The 10,772-nt window shown below is 35.6% G+C and overlaps 1 protein-coding gene across 1 annotated transcript in view; it reads right to left on the bottom strand.

The window, feature by feature from the left end:
* kcp (kielin cysteine rich BMP regulator) overlaps positions 1-10,772 on the bottom strand; it is a 61,170-nt gene that overhangs the window by 7,903 nt on the left and 42,495 nt on the right. The window contains exons 33-46 of the mRNA XM_016483609.1: positions 8,103-8,279; positions 7,610-7,692; positions 6,338-6,602; positions 5,378-5,460; positions 5,193-5,286; positions 3,924-4,097; positions 3,751-3,833; positions 3,532-3,652; positions 2,273-2,355; positions 2,098-2,197; positions 1,937-2,025; positions 1,456-1,728; positions 1,116-1,288; positions 257-368 (exon numbers count right to left, since the gene is read on the bottom strand). Coding sequence (XP_016339095.1) covers positions 257-368; positions 1,116-1,288; positions 1,456-1,728; positions 1,937-2,025; positions 2,098-2,197; positions 2,273-2,355; positions 3,532-3,652; positions 3,751-3,833; positions 3,924-4,097; positions 5,193-5,286; positions 5,378-5,460; positions 6,338-6,602; positions 7,610-7,692; positions 8,103-8,279 — 1,910 coding nt within the window. The remainder of the gene's footprint in view (positions 1-256; positions 369-1,115; positions 1,289-1,455; positions 1,729-1,936; positions 2,026-2,097; positions 2,198-2,272; positions 2,356-3,531; positions 3,653-3,750; positions 3,834-3,923; positions 4,098-5,192; positions 5,287-5,377; positions 5,461-6,337; positions 6,603-7,609; positions 7,693-8,102; positions 8,280-10,772) is intronic.

Genomic DNA, 10,772 nt, shown 5'->3' with positions numbered 1-10,772 from the left:
TTTGAGACTTTAGTCTTTGCAACTTTAGGGATCTTATCTATTCATGAACAGCTTGTAACACTCCAAAGAGAAAGGAAAACTTGAAATTGCATCATATGACCCCTTTCAATTATTGAAATAGTAACTGATACTATTTTAGGCAAAAAAGGGAATAGTGAGAATTCAAATAAACTATAAAAACCATTTCAAAATATACAAAATACCATATTTATGGTAAGCAATGAAAAAGTTTAAACAACATTGTAAAACCTATCACCTTGACAATCCAGTCCTGAAACAGCTGTACCACAATATCTCCAATAAACACAGACACTTCTTTAGTCCAAGACACTCCCCTACGTCCCCGGTCCTCATTAGACACATGAACACTGGAACACAAACACAAGTGTCTGTTCAGACTATGTACATATGGACTACACTTTTTAAATCTCTTTTTAAAATAATGTTGCTAACTTGCATTTTTGGGTGAATTATTCTTCTAATGCACAAAATACACTACTGTTCAAACATTTGGGATCGGTCTCATGCTCACACTCATTTGATAAAAAAATACAGTGAAAACAGTACTACTGTGAAATAATATTCTGAGAAAAAAAGTCAGAATTGCAAGTTTATATCTTGCAATTCTGACTTTGTAACTCGCAATTGCAAGTTTATATCTCAATTCTGAGAAAAAAAGAATTGTGAGATACATTCGCAATTACCTTTTTTATTTTTAATTCAGTGGCAGAAACAGGCTTTCATATTTTTCTGTTTGAATGTATTTTAAAATGTAACTCATTTCTGTGAAGCAAAGCTGAATTTTCAGCATCATTACTCCAGTCTTCAGTGACATGATCCTTCAGAAATCATTCTAATATGCTGATTTGCTGCTCAAGAAACATATCTTAATATTATCAATGAAAACAGACATGCTGCTTAATATTTTTGTGGAAATTGTGATATTTTTCAGAACAAAAAGTTAAAAAGAACAGCATTTATTTCAAAGATTTTTTGCAACAAATGTCTGTACTGTCACTTCTGATCAATTTAATGCATCCTTGCTGGAACAAAAGCATTCATTTCTTTTTTTAAATCTTACTGATATGATATGATTGAGACAATATACTGAGCACCTGAAGTCTCCACCCTCACAGTCCTGAGCCAGAACATATGTGCACTTCCCCTGGAAGTTCACCATCTTTCCATCAAACGTTCGGTAGTGAGGGTCTCCAAACACAATGCAGGTGGCGGGGTGAGGAATGCAGTGAGGACAACACATTCCCGGAACCAGAGCCGGCGTTTCATCCTACAAACACACAAATGTATGATACATTCAGCTCAGTTACTATTCAAAAATATCCTCACTAATACATTAAAACCTGTCAAACACCGACTTGTGAGTTTCAGTAGGTTTGCATCTATGTGAAGTCCTCACTATTATATAGTATCCTCAAAGGTGTATTGTCATCCTACCGAGGCACATGTGAGCGTTGGGCATCTCTGGGTCTGGCAGTGCACTTCTCCATACACACAGGTGCAGGACGTACACTCGTCCACTTCCCAGTGGTCATTGTGGTTGTACCGCTGACCATCGTACACACACTGCGCAAGAGCGTCTTTGGAGTAAACCACAGTTAAGATGCCTGTGCACTCAGGACAGCACTTCCCAGGGTTCTTCACTTTGATCGATCCATTCAGACAATCGAGAGGAGAACACTCCTGCAGATCACACTCGATATGCCCTTGCTAAAACACACATATATATATATATATATATATATATAGCTATAGTTATTACTTTGAATTGCACATAATAATCCATAAAAAGTAAATTAATGGGATTCTAGAACTTTTGGTCCATATGCAACAGAGTTTGGTTTGTTTGATGTGAGAACATTTTTTTTGTGTTTCTCCTGAAATGGTTTCCTGACAATTAAATGTTAGTCTTCCTCACATTGCAGATGCAGGTGACACACTCGTTCTCCTTGTCTGTCCATCTCCGGCCGTTTGACACGCGGGTTTGGTTGCCGTCTAATACACACTCTGAGACACACACATATACGGATGAGCACACATGTACAGCGTTGCACTGTTTCTGATAGAGAGACTCTTTACCATCACAGACGGGGCAGCAGGAATCCGGCGGTGTGTGCTGATCGGCCGGAGGGCAACTGAGAGGAGGACAGCCCCGATGGATACATGTCCACGTCAAATCCTACACAAACACATTACTCATACATCATATCAACGCACATGGCTTTTTAAAACAGTAGTGTGTGTGTTTATATACCTTGCACTGACAGGTAAAACACGGATCATGAGTGGCCAACACTTCATTACCGATCAGTGTAGCTGTGCAGTTACTGAGGGGCTCTGAAACACAAACCACAAGAATACAACTATCATCCTATAACATTCATTTTAAAATCAAATGATCTGGAGAAGCTGAACTCGGATTTCAAATTAGGACAGTCGTGCGTTGGGTTAATAATGGTGTGGGTTGCTTATTTTGGTATAAAATATATTCATTGTTTTAAGTGACTACATTTTTATGTAATTTATGTGATTATTTAAGCGTCTTGCATTGCAGTTTTGCATTTACTTATACTTTTCAGATCAATAAAATGTTAAAAATCCAATGAATTAATCAAGTGATCTTAAAAAGGACTTAAAAAGATCTTCGTTTCGAAGACATTCCATATTTAATTTGACATAAATAAAGTATGGTTTGTTCAATATGGGTCACTGTTGTGAAGATGAGTCAAAGTTTGACATTTTAAAAATTAGATTCAATTAGAAAATTAGAAATGAACATGGACAGGACAGAGAATAAATTTAACTGAAATACATCAAAACTTATTTTTATCACCCCAAATGAAATAAAAAAATAAAAAAATATATTTCTAATAATAGAAATAATAGAAATGAAGAAAGAAAAACAAAATATAACAATTAAACTGATCAGAGTTATTTTAGTATTATTTATATACTATTACAGTATTCATTAATACTTTAAATAGGCTATTATTTTGCTATTTTCAGTTTTATTTTTTTATCATTTTAGTTTTGTCATATTTATTAGTTTTTCTTATGCTTTTTATATGTATTTTTATTATGTTTATTCATATTTATATTTAGCTTTAATTTTATTTCAGATTTAGACTTATTTAGTAAAAGTTATTTTAGTATTTCAACAAACTTAAAAAGCTAAAATTTGTTAAATTAGTATAAATTTCATCAATTATTTATATTTTATTTAATTTTAGCTTTATTGCAGTTACAGAAATCATTTCAACAAGGTTCGATTCGTAACATTAGTTAATGCATTAGGCATCATTAATGTTAATTTCTACATATACTAGTACATTATTAACATTTCAAGTTCTATAAATTAACATTAATGTGTTATGAACAAACATAATTTATAATAAATACGCTTTTGTTCATTTTCCATTTGGTTTTGCTACAATATGTGAGAATAAAGAGACTAAGGAGTGATAAAACTAGCAGTGCAATGGAAAGCATCTGCTGACAGCAGTTCATACTAACGTGCACAGACAGGGCAGCAGGAGTCAGAGCCACTGTATAGGATGTTGTGTTTAGGACAGTCCACCAGACTTGGGCACTGCTTCTTGTAACAGCGCAAGTGCTGTTCCCCGTCTGGCATCACCTACCACACACACACACACACACACACACACACACACACACACACCCGTAAGGCAAGAAAAACAACACATGCACACATCATGTTGTGATGAGCCGTACCTCACAGATGCAGATCTGACAGGGGTCATCAGAGGCGTGGAAACTCTCTCCAGGGCCGTACACACGGCCTTCATACACACAGTCTGACAGAAGAAAAACACACATTTCAAACTCAAGACCTTCAGAGCAAAACTATGCATTCACGAAACTGTTTGTAGGGATTGTAGTTGTACCTGCACACACTGGGCAGCATTCGCCCGGCACGCTGATCTGGTTTAGACAGGTGGACAGACAGTAGACCTCTGAGCAGGTGGTCACTCCATTCACACACATGCAGGACATGCAGGGACTGCTGGATGCAAACCAGGTACTGCCTTCAAGGTGCTCAACGCCATCATAAATACAGCCTGAAAAACAGAGAGAGAGAGAGACGGATTACATTAGTAGCATTTATTTTAGTCAAAGTGTGATCTATACATAAAATTGATAAGTTTATATAATATACATACATACATACATACATACATACTAGGGCTGTGCAAATAATCGAATGCGATTTTCATGCGCACCTCGTCAGTAAAGCCGGTTCTGTGATTAGTAGTAAATCTCCAGCACGTGCTTTCAGATGGAGTGGCATTTACTACACAGAGCCATAGTTCACTGACAAGCTACGCAATATCGCATTCATAATCGCAGGCGATTCATTGCCGATAATGAACGTGATATTACGTAGCTTGTCAGTGAACTACGGCTCTGTGTAGTAAGTGTAGTAGTTGCACAGCCCTAGTATGTATGCATGTATGTATGTATATATATATATATAATATTTAATATAAGATAATTAAAGTGTTTATTTTAAAATGCATAAATAATTATTACATTTTATTAACTAAATGTATTTTAATTAATACATGTAGTAAAATTTTAATTAATGATAAAATTCAAAAATAATATAAAATTGTAATTAATTATTTGTTCTTTTTGTTAATGTTAACCAAAACTACAAAAAATAATTTTCGTTAATTGAAAAAAAAAAAAAAAAAAAATACAGGAAAGTTTTTAAACTTAAAAAAAACCTTAAAAACAAAAAATAAAAATGCTGCCTTGGCAAATAATTGAAATAAAATAAGTTTAAGCTGAAGTAATAAAATTACTAAAACAAAAACTAATACTAAATAAGACTATTATTATATAATATTACAATATATAATTATATAATAATATTATATGATATTAATATTTAATTATATTAAAATAAATAATAAAAATGACAATAGCACAACTAAAAACTACAACTAAAATTAATATGACCACCAAGAGTTTACCACATCAAGAACGATCATGATGAATGTCATAGGGGTCTAGTCTAGGGGTCACAGAAAGGGTGGGAAATTATCATGAAAAACTAAACTGGTGCAAAAAAAAATGGATTTAAATAACATAAGTGGATTTTAGGGAAAAAATAAAATGCTATATGGCCTCTTTAATGGACGTGTCTGTACCTCTGCAGCGGGGACAGCAGGAGCCGGGATCAGTGACCTGATGCATGCAGGTCAGTTTAGGACAGTCTGGACCCACACAGTTCACCTCACCGTTCTGAACACACACACATTTGTAAACAGTGAGCTTTCTATCAGTCAAATCTCAGCAGGATGAAACGACTGGTTTTGTGTGTTGTGTGTCTTACCACACAGGTGCATTTGATGCAGGGCTCATTGGGGAGGGTCAAGCTCTGTCCTTCTAAATACTCCCGACCTTGCTGAAAACACGCTGTGAGGCCGAAGAGATCACATGTCAAAACCAGATCACATACAGACACAATCATCACAGGAACACAAACTCACATCTTTTCCAGAGCCTAGATGACTTTTCTAGAGCTTAGTGAGCTCAGCTGATCTCAATAGAGCTTGAAGTTAGGTATTTTGATATACATTAAACCATATTACAGTTTGATTACCATATTTATGTATTATGATATTTGCATAGTACTCGAGAAAGAATTCATGATTGTACCATGGTACATGTCCAAAAAAACCATGGTATTACCATGCCACTTTTTTTTGTTAATGTATTGTTGCTGCCGTAAAATCATAATAAAAAATCTGGGACCCTCCTTTATAACAGTGTAGAAGCATTTTTATTTTATTTTGTTAATTGAACTGAATTGTTGATGTGAAAAAAAAAACATGGTTTTACAATGGCACTTTTTTATTAATGTATCGCTACTAACGTAAAATCTTATTAGAGATCCTCCACAACAGAGTAGAAGTTTTATTATATTTTAAACATGGCATTATAATGGCAACTTTTTGTTAATGTATTGTTGCTAGTGTAAAATCCTAATAGGGATGCTCCTTCACAACAATGTTTAAGATTTTTATGTCAAGTTTACATTTTTATTTTATTTTGACAGTGGAAAGAACATGGTATTACAATGGCACTTTTTATTATTGTTGCTAGTGTAAAATCATAATAAATTGTGTATTTTTAATGTCTTAAATTCTATTTTTAATTGAAATAGAATTTATAGATTATTATATTTTATAGATACAGATTCTTTTATATTGATTTGATTCCTTAAGTTGCTGCCTAAGTAAAACATCGTAGAACATGTTGTCTGCTGTTTGCTACAGACACACACACTGACCTCTGCACTGTGGGCAGCACTGTCCCGGCGGGATGATGGGGTTATGGCAGGAAACCGGGGGACAATTGACCGGGCTGCATGTAACAGAGCCGCTCTGACACACGCAGCGCTTGCAGGGGTCTGAGGGGGCGTAGAACGTCTGCGTGTTTCCGTACCGCTGCCCTTCAAACAGACAGCCGTCACACACGGGACAGCAGTCCCTCATGCTCACCGGATGAGCGCACTGTTGAGGACACCGCTTCCTCTCGCAATACACACGGCTGTTCTGAAAGACACATACAATGGCACTTTTTTCTTAATGCCTTCTTGCTACTAGCATAAAATCATAAAATAATGTGGGATCAAAACAGTGTGCTTTTATTTTATTATTCTATTGTTGAAAGTGGTTAAGTTAGAGTTTTGTTTTGACTTACAAATGCTGTACTATGGTGCAGTAATGTTATCTATTGGTAATACTGTACTATTATATTTTGTACATAGTACATGGCTAAAAAACATGGTATTACCACATGGTATTTTTATTTTATATTTTATTGTAATTTATTTCATTTTATCTTTTCTTTTCTTTTTCTTTTTTGTTGACCGTGAGAAACATTTTTAATATATTTTTATAAAACAATTTCATATTTTGTTGTATTTTATTTTATTTTATGTTATATTTAATTTAATTTTGTTTCTTATTGTTGACATTGGGGGGAAAAACATGGTATTACAATGGCACTTTGTTAATGCATTGTTGCTACTATCATAAAATCAGAAAATAATCTGACAGCCTCCCTCACAGTGTACATGTGGTTTAAGAGTCATGTTAAAAATACCACAGTTACTCCTCTGATTGTTACTAGTTATAGTGACAATCTGAGAAGTAACTAGGATATTTTGTTGGTAACTGTAGTTACTATGGTAAATTTACACATATATATAGGTGGTCTTACCTGGCATGTGTAGGTAGAGCAGCAGTCGTTGGGTAGGTTGAACATATAGGGTGGGTGGGTTTTAATTTCAATAAAATGTAAATAAATAAATTATGATTCTGTATGAGTGTGTACTTACAGAACATCTGTAGTGACAATCTGAGAAGTAACTAGGATATTTTGTTGGTAACTGTAGTTACTATGGTAAATTTACACATATATATAGGTGGTCTTACCTGGCATGTGTAGGTAGAGCAGCAGTCGTTGGGTAGGTTGAACATATAGGGTGGGTGGGTTTTAATTTCAATAAAATGTAAATAAATAAATAAATTATGATTCTGTATGAGTGTGTACTTACAGAACATCTACACTCCTCACATGGTGCTGTGGGTGACTGGAATGGCTCACCATTGGCATAAACCCTTCCCTCATACTGACAGCCTGGGCAATAAACACATACACACACGCACACAATCTTATCAATGTGCAGGTCACGCTTTAGTTTATATCAAAGCCATGAACCCCAATTTGCAACTTGTTGGTCAGTTGCAGGTGTTAGGAAGGGGACGAGCATTCTCATTCTAAAGATCTTTGATTGGACAAAAGTCTTTGTAGTGCAGGAGGAGGAGTCATCAATACTTCTTACATACATAAAAGCAAAAGTGCACTTTGTCAATGAAGTACACTAGGAGAACACTAGCATATATATGGCATCTTAAAATGAATAAAAACACAAATTTTTACTTTACAAAAAAAACAACAACTTTAAAGCACAAAATGTATATAAAATGCATTGACAAGGCTGTTGTGGGATTTGTAACTAGTAATGTGGACACGGTGTTATACGGTACCATCACACACTGGACAGCACTGGCCCGGCTGGGTGATGGGGTTACTACATCCTGGGTTTGGACATGGCCTCCTGTCGCAGGTCACCTGACCATTCCTGCACATGCAATGACTGCAGCGATCAGCGGGGTCTGGAAACTCCTGACCGTTCTGATACTCCCGGCCATCATACATGCAAGCTAAAACACAGAATCCAACTCAATATAATCATAACAATCAATTAATTAAAGGGATAGTTCACCAAAACAGCTGACAGCAGCCATTGACTTCCATAGTATTTTTCCTATGAAAATCAGTGGCTAACGTCCACTGTTTGGATACTAAGATTCTTCAAAGTATCTTCTTTTATGCTCAACAGGAGAAAGAAACTCATACAGGTTTGGAGCAACTTGAGAGTGAGTTAATGATGACAAGTCAAAGATAACAAAATTTTAATTTTTGTGTGAACAATCTCTTTAATACAAAAGACCCTTAATTGCAGCTACTAATAATACTCACTCCTTTTCATTTTCTATGAACCACACAAATCATCATATACGTATAAATGTAAGAAAACTCACATAACATCACACTGTGTGTGTATGTGTGTACACACTACTTTAGGAGAACACTAGCATATATACGCTGGTTCATGTGCCGGATAATTGTTTAAAGTGGTCATCGGATGCCACATGCACTTTTACAAGCTGTTTGAACTGAAATGTGTGTTGGCAGTGTGTGTACCCAACCACCCTATAATGATAAAGATCTACCCGTTATTTTTTTTATCATTTCCCCTTTCTCATATCAAGCCATTCTCAGATGCCTGTCTGTGTGACGTCACACAGACAGGCCCCTCCCACGATTGTTGATTGACACTAGCGTTTTACCTTAATCCCGCCCTGAGTGAGATGTCATCAGTCCGCCATTGTTTCGACGCCGGAGCAGGAGTAGACCAGAATGTCTACTAAGCACTTTTTTATATGTTCTACATTTCATGTATTTATGTAACACATATTCTACATTAAAATACATTTAGAATGAACAATAACTGCTGTACAAAGAGTAAAAAAAAAAAACAATGCAGAATCGTTCTATGTGTACTAGATCAGAGCCAGTTTCTTATTCTCCTCATAACTGAGAAACTTATTTCTGATGTAGCCGAACTAGAGCCCCGACTTTTTTACGCCCCTCTGGCCTGTTTTAGGCTTCTCCTTATTTGTATACTTTAGACATCCATCAATTAGTGATGAAAAAAATTGCTACGCTGGTGGAAACAACACGAGACTGTGCTACTGCGACTGTCAAGAGCAGCTCGACAGTGTTTTAATGTCCCGCCAGCAGCAGCATGTATGGTGCATGCCATCAGCGCAGCTGAACAGTTCTGTGTTCAAATGCACGCAATAGCCTTAAGCTTGCCGCAAAGCATCGGCAAAAGTAATTACCATAAATGTGTCAGGGGGAAACAGTAAGGAGATATTTGAATTATTTACTAATAAATAGTGTTTTCTGAGTCGGTGTCGCAAAGATGAATTTGCCAATCCTGACTCGGCATCTCCTCATTAGACATACCTTGAGAGAAGTGCATCTTTACGGATTATGATTATAATGAAAGAGTTTTAGATTTTTTTTTGTGATATTTTATTGATTTTATTTATTATAAAAAATGCAAAGTGATTGCGCTGGCGCCTCCATGTCCTGCAAAGCGCGCTTTAGCTTGCACTCTCCGCACAAACGATTGGATATAGCACACATTTATCTAGGTTTAACGTGTAAACATTGTTATATGCTTGAACTGTTTTATATCAATAGATTTTATTTTAGGCAAGTCGTGATGATTTGAGAAGGCTAAATTGATCAAACATATAGGCTCATTGTCTGCCGCTGGCCACTTGGTCGTTACTTTAAAAAACAAAAACTAAACGAAATATAATCACTTTGCCATTACATACAAAAATGAACCATTTTAATAGCTGACACAGTAGTATAGGCTATTTTGGGAGAGGGGGAAAAAATGACGGGCTCGGGTCGGTAATTCTGATAAGCTGTCGGGTGACTCAGTCAGTCCACCACATTTTTATTCGCGGGTTTATTAAAAAAATACAACGAATTTCCATTATTCAGTTAACTTGCTAAAGCGGGAAAATAATGAAAAGAGAGATCATGATGAGTTGCGGCTTGCGAGGATGGGGCTTAAATATCATAGAAATTAATTTAGCCCAAAACGTACTTATTCTATTCACTAAAATAACAATATAATACAAATAAAATGAGAAAATATAAATGATAAAATTTTTATATTTTATTCATAGCTCAGACAAAATCTATACAGTATATACTGTAGATAGATAGATAGATAGATAGACAGACAACAGTTCTTTCTGGCCCTTGAATCTGATTGGCTGATAAGAGTGCGATATTCAAGTGATAACAGAACTCCAACTTTCACTGTTTGTATCGCTCTGCTTGCGCTATTCCTCACAGCGAGTGTCATGGCGGACACCCAAATCCACAATAATTTTATAAATAATACTGTTTTTGTGTCACGGAATGTGGTTTTTATGAGCTTTTAGGTGAGAATGTACTTGTTTAGACTACAAATATGTAATTTACTTCCAACAAAACCTTGTTAGACACAGACAACAAATGCACTGAGCAGCGCTGTCATCGGAAATCACCCTTAACAGATGAAA

Source organism: Sinocyclocheilus anshuiensis, unplaced genomic scaffold, assembly GCF_001515605.1.
Source record: "Sinocyclocheilus anshuiensis isolate Anshui unplaced genomic scaffold, SAMN03320099.WGS_v1.1 scaffold733, whole genome shotgun sequence".
Taxonomy (NCBI): domain Eukaryota; kingdom Metazoa; phylum Chordata; class Actinopteri; order Cypriniformes; family Cyprinidae; genus Sinocyclocheilus; species Sinocyclocheilus anshuiensis.
This window is presented reverse-complemented; position numbering and strand designations above follow the sequence as displayed.